Source organism: Artemia franciscana, chromosome 13, assembly GCF_032884065.1.
Source record: "Artemia franciscana chromosome 13, ASM3288406v1, whole genome shotgun sequence".
Lineage (NCBI taxonomy): Eukaryota > Metazoa > Arthropoda > Branchiopoda > Anostraca > Artemiidae > Artemia > Artemia franciscana.
The window spans coordinates 5739427-5752587 of NC_088875.1; the positions used below are offsets into that span (position 1 = coordinate 5739427).

A 13161-nucleotide genomic window follows, 5' to 3' on the forward strand; every position below is an offset into this window, starting at 1 on the left:
CATCGTATCGGAAACTATAGTAGAAGGTGTCAATCCCTCTTTTGGTTATAAATTATTAAAATATAAAATAAATTGCAATACAACTAATCAAACAAGTCTAAAAGAACTATGTAGAAACAAAATACGAACAATTATGCAGAAATTTAACATTAACCATACATTAGAAAGTTTTAAAATACCAAAATGTCTTGTAAATTATCTTATGTATATTAATATAAAGAACGGCGACCATATACTAGAAATAAATTTTAAAACCATTGAATCTTTAAAGTCGGAATTTAAAAAAATTGATAAAAAGGGACCTATCTTTAATATAAATAATAAATAACCTGTCAAATTTAAACTTTAATTTAAAGAGAGGAGAGTAACATAATTCCTTGGAGAAGAGAAAATTAACTCACTTTATATGGTTTGTGTTATATACTAACAATATTAACACCTAATATTGGTGGAGGTGGTAAAGGAAAAAATATTAAGGTTACATAGCTCCAACAAAGTTTAACCCCCCCACAAAAAAAAAAAAAAAAAAAAAAAAAAAAAAAAAAAAAAAAAAAAAAACACTAATCACTGAAATAACTCTTCTAGAAATAATGAAGTTGATAACCATATTGATGACCCTGTATGTCCATTCCAACACACAAGATATCATAAAACATGGAGTGATTTTCAAGCATGAGAACTCACTTCTGACCAGTAACAACGCGTGGAAAATATTTATGAAACTAGACCCTAAGCCATTCGAAACTTTATTCCACCAAGTAATACGGCTAGAGAAGAACACCTATGACTTAAGGGAATCAATCTTTCAATTTCTAAAATCGGACAAGGGACTGCAAGCAAGCAAAAGCAACCACAAAGAAAAGAAAGATATACCTTCCAAGAAAGATATACCTTCCCTTACCTATCCATCTCCCACCTATCCCAAAGTCAAAATAAAGAAAGTAATTGATGATTTTGATGCAAAAATGGCCGAAATCGATAAAGCTATAGGACTCGGAAAAGCCATAGATAATAGAAAAAAAAGATCAGTTAGTGAAAAACAAAATTTAGATACCGATAAAGAGACTCAAAACATAATTAAACCAAATAAGACCCAACTTAAACAAAGCAAATTTTACGATGGACAATATGCATTATTAAACGAATTGCCCACATTATGGAATTTCTTCAAAGAACTATGGAATGGACCAAAACGAGCTACAAAATCTGAGAAAAAACTCGTACAAGGAGAAATAAATCTTTCAGAAATAAAGCCAACAGAAGTTAAAAACACACAACAAACCGCTGCAATTGAAACCCAAACAACAAACATTGTATCGGACCTTGTAACACGAACAAATAAAATACCAGAGATAATAAGAGGTATAGAAAATATTGAAGTAGGATTAAATTCCACTACTGGGACCAGCAAACCGAAGTACAAATTTAAATGTCAATATTTCTGTAGAATAATAAACGTTACAACAGAAGCTACCAAAATAAACACAACCTCCCATATTCCACGTATTACTTCTAATACCGAAGAAAACTTAAACGAAATAATGACAACTTCTAAAAACACTTCAAGGAAACATGAAACGACAACCTTCAGGAACTACAATACTCAGAACGAAGAAACAACAACAGAAAATAAATTGACTCCAACAACTATCGAAACTGATCTTACCCCAAAAATAGAAATGGAAGAAACGTTCCCCACATCAAACCCTCCATTTACTGACCCACAACCAATAGAATTAGACACTTCAATGTCAGAAATTACTACAGAAATTGCCCCTAGTATACTAGTACCAAGTAGAAATGATAAAATTTTAATAACAGTAAGGCAACCATATCGGTCAACTAGTTTAATTTGGACGTCAAGCAAAAAAGGCAGAATACAAGTTAGATGGCAAATCCCTTTTGTCGACACAGATTATAGCAGAACAGAATGCATGGAAGGGGACAAAAAATGCCAAGATGAAAACCACTGGAGAGAATGCTGGACTATAGATGGTAAAAAAACTTGCGCACGACTAGCAATGGCTGACGAACCAGCGAAGACTGAATTAGAACCCCTCCCGGAATTAACCATGGAAAATGCTCATAAAATATCAACCCACCAGGCCTTCCTCATATTATATAGACAAAGATTGGAAGCGTTATTTGAACTATTCAATACAGAAATACAAAAACTTAAACAAAGCACAACACGTATATTCGAAGTATTTTTCCGTAAGAGTAAATATAAAAGGTCAACAAGTTTAATTCCGATAGTAGGGGAGCTTGCATCTCGATTATTCGGTTTGTCAACCGAGGAAGATTTGAATATATTGAGAGATAATGTTAAAAGGCTCAATACAGCCATGAATACAACACTCCATGTACAAAAAATACAAGCAAGTATAGCCAACTATCAAAAAGACAAAATTGAGGTCATTTCCAAAAAAATCTCAAGAACGGTCAACACAATGAATTATTTGAAAAATGAAGTAGACAGAGTAATCTCCGATTCTAGCTTAACAATGGTATCACTCGACATTGTCATTATGTCTTTGTTGAACTTGGCTACTGATGTCAGTAAATTTGAATTCGCATTATTTGAGTTAACAGGAGGAGCACTTTCTTACGACTTAGTAGATCCGTCGGACCTCAAAAACATCCTAAGTGAAATAAAAACTCACTTAACATTTGGTCTCCACTTACCGGTAGAACCAGAAGTAGCTAACTTATTTTTATATTATACCAAACTAAGGGTGCATATCACCGAAATAAATGAACAACTGTTTGCTGTCGTAACAATCCCATTAATTAACCAACAGTCCATATTTGATCTATACAAAATATCTACTTTTCCAATTAATATTAAAGAGACCAATTCCTTCATGAGCATTATGCCTGAAGCATAATATATGCTAATTGATCAAGACAGAAGAAAATATACACTCGCCAATTCACAGGATTTAAAAGAATGCGTCTCTTTTAAAAATTTAGTCTGCCAACTAACGCTACCTATATATAATGTAAAAATCGGATCTTGCATATTAGATCTCTTCCTAAAGGAATCACAACAACATGATATTCCCAACTCATGTGATGCTTTAGTAGGAAGCACAAAAAGAGAAATCTTCATTAATTTACGAAATGACTTATGGCTTTTTACAGTACCTAGAAAGACAGTGGGAACTCTATCATGCTATAACAATACAGAAAAAATTGACCCAAGTTATCGAACCGAAATATTATTACAGGACGTTGGAACAATAACAATAAAACAAGGTTGCCGACTCGTGACAAAAGAAACAACTGTACAAACACCTTTTATCACAACTAGCACAAACGTTGTGAGCCCAAAAATAATAAATTTCCAAGGAATAAATTTGTCTTTTGCGATACCAAACATGAACAACGAAGAATCAAAAATATCAATTTGGCCCAAAATAGAAAAAATTAAGGGTACTATGCAGCTAGCAAAAATAAAAGAGGCATTGGACCTACAAATACCGTTGTTCACGACAGAAGACCAAAGACTAAAGTACGTAGAAAGTCAATATGGACTATTCTCGCCAAATTCCTGGTACAATATAATAATAACCATATTTTTGGTATTTCTTATATCTCTAACAATAAGAGCGCTACTCACAGTAAATTATGGAAAGCTCTTGAGACGAAAAACGATAAAAAACGATGCGATTGATGCTCAGGAAATGCATCAACTAAACCCTACAGCCCCGGATGATATTTAAGCCATAATAAAGGGAGGTTATAACAATATGGGAAAATCGAGGTCTTTTCCCATATATTCATATAGCCAGTCCCTACATTAATAAATATTGTTGGTGTATTACAGCTAGAAGGCTAAGATACGATTTAATTGTATTACTTTTTGGCGGAAATACATCAGTAATATAAATATTTGGCAGAAAATTTTTATGTAAGATCTAGACCTCTGACAAATTTAATCACTTGTCCCTTCTTAATGTAAACAAGAGAATGGAGGTTGTCTCTTGTAATTTTCGATATTGTGTTACTAAACTAAATATTCCTAACGCATGGCAATAGAAAGGCTATGATGCTATAAATAGACGTTTCTTTTCTACAAAGTCTTGCGTTGGGAGTATAAAGAATTAGAAATATACAAAAAAAAACAAAAAAAAAACCTCCAAATTAATCTTTTGCTTAATCAACGCCTTTAAACAGTGTTACTTGTTTAATCACATAATCATATGCCTATCATATAAATGTCACAATATCAGTGTTAATCATAACCATCGTTTTACAATTATATAATGTTGTTACTATTCTATTTAATAACCATATGATTCTGCCTGGAAATTTTTTCATTACAGAAATTGGCAATTGACCGACATTACATAATGGTCGAAAACTGGAAAACACCTATCATGATTCGTCAACCGCCAAGGAATGCCCGAAAACACATGATTCAACCAGAAAGCTATCACCCACATAACACCTCAGAGAACGCCATCTACCATACTGCAATCATTTTCATCTTCTGATGGGACATCGCAAAATAGAGAAGGCGTAACATCCGGCCAAAATACAACCACAGCATATCCGCGAAGGCACCATAGATGGTAACGAAACACAACACGAAGACCCGATATCAACAACATCAGACCCAATGAAGATTTAAATCAGAAAATTCTAATCTTATAAACTTTGATTCAACCACAAAGTAAGGTTTTAAATAGTACCTCAGTCCAATAACGCTTAAAATGCAGAAAGGAGCGGGAAAGGAATGGAAGAACCGTAGTCCCAGGCGTACATTTGTACTTAAACTCCTAGGGGATAGGTATTCCTAGTCCTGCACTTCCCATTTTGAAAAAGCGTGATAGAAAGACAGACTGTACGGATGCTAAATTTTTAAGAAACAAAAAAAAAACTTAAGGGTGATAAACTAAAGAAATGACATTATATTAATTCAATCAGTGGATAGGGCAAGGACACGAGAATTGTGATTGGTGTATAATATTCCAAAAATAGTAAATGGTGAACAATTAAAGTGCCAAGTAGTGAGTAGTTGGAACTTAATAAAAGTGCAAGTGGAAATACTTTTATGTAACGTTGTATATTTTTAACTTTATTGTAATAATACCTGAAATCAATTGAAATACCTAATTTTTTTTGAAACCAGGTATTCACGTATAAACCCTATTCATGTAAAGTGATGTATTAATATAATTCAAGTGTAAGGTGTAGGTTCAATACCAGGTGTAGGTATATACGTTTTCTTATATATATAATCATTTTTGTGGTGAAAGAATTAAAAAAAAAAAAGAATATTTTGACAATAAGAAACTGTATGAATGAAAAAATTTAAGGACAGGGAACGTTCTGATTGACGAGGACGTCAATCTACAGCGGGATAGGGGATATGTAACATATGGACCAGCAACCCCCCCCCTTTCGGAACCCAAAACTAAGTCTCTTGTTTCGTTCACTATAGAAAGTTTCAAACAAAAGTTTTACAAACAAAGTTTTACTTTTGGCACAAATTTCACGGCAAGCAATTTTACTTACAATTTCGCAATTACAGCAAGTTAACTTCCAATTTTGGTAGTCGAAAATAATACCTTTTTTTAATGTTAGTTTTACAGCAAGCAATTTTGCTTACAATTTCGCAACAAGTTTTAAAACTTCCGATTTTGGTAGTCGAAAATAATACCTTTTTTAATGTTAGTTTTACAGCAAACAACTTTGCTTACAATTTCGCAATAAGTTTTATAGCTTCCAATTTTGGTAGTCGAAAATAATACCTTTTTTTATGACAGTTTTACAACATGCAATTTTGGTTACAATTTCGTAATTACAGCTACCAATTTTAATAGTCGAAAATGATACAAAATGATACAAAATAATACTTTTGACAACCAAAACTGGATTCATATCGTGTTACAATATTTCTGAGGTCAATCTACCCAGTGCTTAATTTAGAAATCCGGGTTGATTCGGGATATATAAGGTGAACTAAAAGTTAAGAATGTAATTCAGTTTTTTGGTACTCACTCTTTGATGAACTTTATACTACTATCATTTATTGGAGCCGTTTTACCTGGAGTTGTATATGAAGTAAGAAAATAAAATTATTGTCAATAATTGTGTTTGTCTTTGAGTTAAGGTACAGGTACAGTTCCTATTGTCTACTGGTACGTTCCCAAGGGAATCTGCCCATCTCGGCAAACCTAAACGTCATGATGATGAATTCGTCTCAAAGGTTATAGAGACTGGTCAATAGAACCCTCCCAATCTATATCCATTAACTATAAGGCTCCCATACCACAAACAACTTAAACTATATAAGAAATCAAGCAAACTTTATAAGCAATCAGTAAACTATAAGAATCGAACAAATTTCATAAGAAACCCCCCCCCCGTAACAGTCTGTCATCTTTCAGTCACAGAACCTGTTATAGCAATCTCAAGCTTTTATTCACTATAGCCCTGGACAGCAGGGCTAAACTACATTTTCCATTAAACTAGTTGCTTGAAATACAATCAGTGAGACAGGTATATGACTTTGTCTTAATTTGGCTATTTATTTATCTTTGAAAAAATTGTGGTTTAGGAAACCAGTATTTAATATAGATCATGGCAAAAGCATTAGGCTGTAATGATAATTTTGATGTTTCCTTATATTTTATTTGTGACATTAAAAAAACCTTTTAACTTAGTTTCTTCTGTTTGTGGAAGCAAAAAGATATAAAGAAATTGCATTCCCTGATTACTGTTGGTGGTACAACTAAAAAGGGGAAAAGTTAGTGCCACATTGGCATGCCTGAGGATTTGTTCCTATTCCCTTTAAAGATTTTCTTTACTCTGATTTATATTCACATGTATTTTTATTTTCCTGTGAAAGAGACATGAAAATTAATTTATGAAAGAACTTATTTTGCAAACCAAATTATCACTACATTTTCAAAACATACCTTTTTTATGGCTATCCCTTTCCTGGGAGTCAGAGGGGAATGCAGAAAAACTTTGCAAAATACCAAGAGGTAGTTGATCTTCTAGCATTAATTCCAAATTCTATGTTCCAACTTCTCTTGTCAAGATTTCTTCTCTTGTGAAAATATTAACCTAGCCTAGGTGAAATTCTGCTCTGTTAAATTTATTATAATTAGTGGGTTTTATGAACATTTATTTAACCCCCAAGAATATAAAGTTGAATAATAAACATTAGAGACTTACATAAGTAGTTTATAAACATTAAGTGAAGCTTGAAGCCTCATGTGCATACTTAATTTTGAACCACTGGATATGTGCCCCTAATTTGTGACATAAAGCCATTTCTCCTTATTAATTGTGTTTTAATCAATTCAATGGTACCCTAAGTAACATTCTAACGGGCCAACCATAGGGCTGACCAATGATCCTAATAGCCTATTTGTCCTGCTAGGCTACAATGAAATAATATTATTCTGGATTTTTGTATTTCTGATATATTATTGATAGATATTTGTTGAGGATGTTGATCCATACTGTGATTAGTGAATAAAAGCAAGTGGCATGAAACAATAATTTCCCAAATTTACAAGAGACTAAGAACACTTATCAGAGTTTGAAAGTGCCTGAATTGAAAAATAAAATAATCATAACACTGTATTTACCTGTTGATGTCTAGATGCTACCCGTGCCCACAAAGTTACACTCTTATTTGCGCATGAACACTGGGTCTCTGAATCCACGTTTGATTTCAATTTTGAATTAGAAACGAACGACGATTTTGAAATTGAGAAAATCCCTACTCTCCACCGAATTCAAAATTTCTCTGGAAGATGGCATAACAGTATTGTGTAGCAAAAGGTAATAGAGACTTGCATAATTACTTTATAGACATTAAGTGATCCGTGAAGCTTTCTTTCAGTGGGCCACAACACGAGTCGTTTTGAATTTTGTGCTTTGTTATTTGTCCGTGACTTACCACTGAATATTTGGCTATTTTTCCAAGAGTTATGGCTGGTAAAAAGCGGGGACGTTCTAGCCCAGTAAAAGAACAGGACAAATGTTGGTCATGTGCAATTAATTTCAGCGAGGAATCAAGCGCTATGAATTGTGATGATTGTGATTGCTGGTGATGTATCGAATGTCTTGAGCTCTAAGAACCAAAAATATCTTACTTACAAAAATGACTCGTAAGGGTTGTCAATGGAAAGGTCCAATGTGCAAGGGAAACATCCAAGCGAGCAATGTTAATGCCTTCGAGATTGCACGAGTTGTTGATGTGTCTATTAAGAAATCTCTTAGTGGTTTTGAGAATGCAGTAATGACCCTAGATGTTAAGATGAAGGAGGCAGTTAAGGACTCTTTTGCTAGCTTTAAAGAGGAACTTAAAGCGGAAATTGACACCGAGTTTCAGGCAATAGAAGATAGGATTCATACTTTTGAGCAATCCTCAGGAATGGCAGAGGATAATAACGCCTTAAAAGACTTAGTGACTGCCGAAGTGGCTACATTGAAAGAAGCTTTAGATGAACAGTTCGAAAATTGCGTAAAGGCAATCATTGCCGAGTATCGTGAAAGAAAAAAAAAAAACTTAATATAGTGGTCTTCGGAGTTCCTCAACAAACTTATGATGCCCGATTTGAATATGATTATTTGGCTAACGATTATGGAATCCTTGATGTTAATTTCCTGAATGTTCGCAGACTAGGAAACGTAACAACCACGCCAGGACCCAGTAGTCAACGTCCCATCCCAATTATCTTCTCTGTGGCAAATTTCAAACTAAAGAAACTAATCCTTAAGAAATCTTTCGAAAAAAAGGGTGCTATTCAACTTTAAAATGACATGTCAAAGCATGATCGCAAAAAGAGACAAAAATTGTATGAAGAACTGCATAAAAGAAAATTGAATGGGGAAGTGGACATAGTAATCAGAGGAAATAAGATTGTGTCAAAAAACTGCCAGACCCTTGTGACACGTCAGTCACCGTTACAGGAGAATGTTATGGAATCATAGATACATCTGGTACCCCTTTAAGACTTATAAATAGTCCTATAAGTGGTGTTTCCGTTTGTGATAGTACTAGTGAAGTTGGCTCTACGAAATATATAGAAACCGAATCGTATGTTAGTGCTAGATCGAATACCAAAAACTATGAAGCCATATACCTTCTGTAAAAATCAACACAATGAATGGGGTACATTTTGAAACATCCTGCATATAGCTTATGCCAAGTAATGTTACAATCAATTGAACAGAGTTTCAAAGCAATGAAGCAACCTTCTCAAGGAGTATTTTATTTTGGGTCAAAATAAACTTTAGGTTAATTAAAATATGCTTTCAGAGGTATGACAGTTTTAATGGTGCTCTTTGTATGACTTGCTACTGATCCTACATTTGTTCTAGCAAATCTAAAAAAAAAATACAGCTCGCAAAATTACAGCTATGGGCCTAATCTACTGAGTAGGAGAAGCTAACAAACAAAACTTTTAAATCCATCTGAGAAAATATCAGCCAACACCATCTGGCTTAACCGTAAGGGATTTAATTTTATACCCTACGCAAGAGTAAATTATCATAGATGATTTTATGCACCTCTAAAGGCTGTCTAGCACAATGATACCATTATACAAGAAGGCAACAACGATTTCTATGAGATTCTTCACCTAAAAATATCTGTGCATAAAACCAAATACTAAGCATAATAGAGAAGGAATTTCAACCGAGAATCAAAGATTTACTGTGAGTCAAAACCATCAGTCATTTGCTGATAACTATAATAGAGCATACAGAACCTAAATACAACCAATATTGAAATTTATTTTCTCCTTTTTACTGTAAATTGGAAATATTATTTAGCGTTACCAAGCAAAACAAAACCCACTTAACTAAAAAAAAAAGAAAAAAATATCAATTTTATGTACATTTTCTTAATGTTGGTACAAAACAAAACCTTCTGTAAAAAAACAACAACAATGAATTGAGAAGACTATTTGCTATTTAAACTAGCCGTTGTTCTTTACATAATCATAATAATTGTTGGAATCTATTAAAAACAGTTTCATTTTCAGTAAAGAAGAGATTATTTTAGGTTAGCTCGGCTCAAAATGAACTTAAAAATTTAGCTGAGACCTTTACTCAATGAATCACAACCGATCCTGTTTCAAATTCATTATATTTATGACAAGAAGAACAATAGCGGAGCCTAACTAGAGGGAATTTAACTATGATTTAACGATTCTTTTAATCAGTCCTCTTTGTACGGAAGGATTTGACATAGAAACGTCCAACATGGTTCACTTAACTGGAAATTGCAAGTTTTAAAGTAAAAAGAAATTTGAGGGTAACCAGGACTATTTACTTCTTAACAGTGATTAAACAAAAAATGTTAAAACATAATCAAAAGGTTCAATAACAACGGCTTCGCTAAACGACGCCCCACACAGCCTCTGAGAAAAGGCTTATAAATGATTTAGCTTTTTTAGTGTCCCCATATAGGTTCAATTTTTCTAGGGGGGGGGATATGTTAGGAAAGATGAATGATAAGTAAGTTCTCATATTCCCTCAACCCAAAATCAAATAAAAATGGAAAGGATAATTTGGGAATAGTTTCAATTTTGTTTTTATCTCTTTCTTGTATATTTTTGCAGCTTTTACAGATATTCAGATTTTGCAGCTTCAAAATATTTGCGTCAAAATATTTCGTGTTAAATTTAGGTATCAAAAATTATCTAATATTTTATGTTGTGTTTTTTCCCTTTTCAGGTACAGGTTGCATTAGGATTCATGGCCCATCAAATAAATGATTAATCACGTTCAAAACGTAATTGATTAACATATTTATTTCTGAATGACTTAATATATAATGATAAAATTTGACGATAAATGTAGTCATAACGTTTAAGTTGACGACATGAGTTCTTTTCCATAATGAGAACCGTGTCCAGATGGGCTGACACCCTCCAGAGTCGACTTGTGGTACTATATAGCAATATAGACTGTATTCCCACAAAGATGAATGAAATTAAGCCGCTGATCAATCAACGAGATCAAATCAACGAGGTATGAAGTAAGTGTTTTTGCCTTTACTGAGGTGAAACCTAAACATACTGCATTTGCTCTTACTGATACACAAATTCAAGTGCCTGGATTTGAGCTACTCACCAATCTGTCAAAGCCAAATGGTAGAGGGGTAGCAGTGTCCGTCAGATCTCCACTCCGGGTAAGAGCTCTTGCATTAAATTCAGATTACGAACCTTGGGTTGAGCAATTATGGATAATGATTCTGCAGCGAAGTCTCCCTGTAGTCAAAGGCTGTTTTTATAGAAGTCCCACCTCCCCTTTTCAGAGAAGTTCCCTTCTAGCAATTGTATATTCTATTAATAATGTCATGAAGCAATATTATAAGAATGTTCTTATTGTTGGAGATTTTAATTTACCGGAATTACATTGGATTGATGGGTTTGTTGTTGCAGAAGGGGTTGAAAACTCAAATTGCCCACTTCTGGAGTACCTTCATGAACATTTACAATACCAAGCAATTGATTTTCCGATCAGATATAGAAGTGAGAAGAACGCGATCCTAATAGACCTTTTGTTTATTAATGACCATGAGACGCTCATTAGTGTCGACTCAGAACCGCTCTTTGGAGCGAGTGACCATGTTGCATTTACTTGTAAGCTTAAGTTGTACCCACAAAAGGATAATTGGATTAAGTATGTGTATACAAATTACAATCAGGTCAGACAAGAACCGGCAAACCAGGATTAGTCATTCATTGATGATGAGAATATGGAGGAGGCTTGAAATAAAAAGGGTTTTAATTAAAGCAACAGAAAAACATACAGTAATTTCCTGGAAAAGAAGAACCAAAACCCTACCATTTATCACTCGTGATGTCAAGCAAGCTGTAAGTAAAAAGAAGAAGTATTGGAGCAAATATAAAAGTAACCCCTCCCATGAAAACTATGAGAAATTAAAAAAAACGGAATAAAGTTAGGTATCTCACCAGAAAGGTTACGACAGAATATGAAGCGGGATTGGCATTGGATTCAAAATCTAATCCTAAAAGATTTTGAATTATGCTTCAGCTCGGAATCCAGGGAGACACTCAGTTACAGAACTACTTGTGAATGGCAATATAGTTAGTACCCCAAATGATATATCAGTTGAATTAAGTAGACAATTTAAGTCGGTCTTCACACCTCCAGAAGATGCCCCCTTACCAGAGGTACCAGAATATTCTATTGAGGAACCTATGCAAAAGATAACTGTGGTTGCCTCTGGTGTGGAGAGGCGTCTAAAGCTGTTTAACCCAAACAAATCAATTGGCCCTGATGAAGTTCACCCACGGGTATTGAAAGAAGCTCAAGTGGAAATAGCCCTTCCCCTTACGAACATATTTCAGAAGTCTCTTGATACTAAGCAGATTCCTCAAGACTGGAAGAATGTTAACGTTATACCTGTACACAAAGGGAGTAGCCGCAACAGCGTTTCTAATTATCGACCCATTAGTCTTACACATGTAGCTGGTAAAATCTTAGAAGGAATCGTGAATACTCACATTGTCGAACACCTGACCACCAATGAGCTGCTCAATGATAGTCAGCATGGTTTTAAACATGGACGCTCGGTTGAAGCTAATTTGATTGATGCGTATGATTATGTTACTGAGCATCTAGATCAAAACATCCCTGTCAACTTGGTTCTATTGGATTTTGCGAAAGTCTTCGATAAAGTATGTCACCGTCAACCAAGGACCAAGTTATTTGCAATTGGAATACATAATGAAATCGTAGAGTGGGTGCTCCAGTTTCTTTCCGGGAGAAAACAAAGGGTGAAAATATTTGGAAAAAAATGGACAGGTATTCTTTTCAGAAAAGGTGGAAGTATTAAGTGGAGTGCCCAAGGGAACCATCTTGGGACCAACTTTATTCAACATTTATATTAATGATGCACCAACCACAGTCAAAAATAAAACAAGTCTTCATACTGATGACTCCAAACTCATTGGACCTGTCGATACACCCGATAAGAGAGCCTCTATACAGAATGACCTGTGGATACTTTCCCATTGGGCAACTTTATGGAGGCTTGAATTCAATGTAAATAAATATCAAACAATCCACTTTGGAAACAAAAATCTGAAATGCCCTTATCATGTGTTAGGGAGGGATGGGTCGAGACAGACTATTATCTCGTCTGAAGCGGAGAGA

The 13161-nt window shown here is 34.2% G+C and overlaps 2 protein-coding genes across 2 annotated transcripts in view; one reads left to right on the forward strand and one right to left on the reverse strand.

The window, feature by feature from the left end:
- The window catches only part of LOC136034435 (zinc finger protein ZFP2-like), a 163926-nt gene extending 156219 nt beyond the window's left edge, over positions 1-7707 (reverse strand). Inside the window, exon 1 of the mRNA XM_065715612.1 lies at positions 7611-7707. The gene's annotated coding sequence lies outside the window, so the exon portion shown is untranslated. The remainder of the gene's footprint in view (positions 1-7610) is intronic.
- A 421-nt stretch (positions 7708-8128) lies between these two features.
- LOC136035068 (uncharacterized) lies at positions 8129-12896 on the forward strand. The gene is made up of 3 exons (XM_065716663.1): positions 8129-8491; positions 11354-11621; positions 12037-12896. Exons 1-3 carry the CDS (start codon positions 8129-8131, stop codon positions 12894-12896), a joined length of 1491 nt encoding a protein of 496 aa, XP_065572735.1.
- Positions 12897-13161: the final 265 nt, after the last annotated feature.

Bases quoted from the DNA above. Each gene is read 5' to 3' on its own strand.
- LOC136035068 (XM_065716663.1), top strand. From the start codon at position 8,129: ATGACTCGTAAGGGTTGTCAATGGAAAGGTCCAATGTGCAAGGGAAAC. The intron at 8,492-11,353 runs GTAAAGGCAATC...CAATATTATAAG, and splicing joins ATGAACAGTTCGAAAATTGC to AATGTTCTTATTGTTGGAGA. The intron at 11,622-12,036 runs GTAAGCTTAAGT...ATTATGCTTCAG, and splicing joins TGACCATGTTGCATTTACTT to CTCGGAATCCAGGGAGACAC.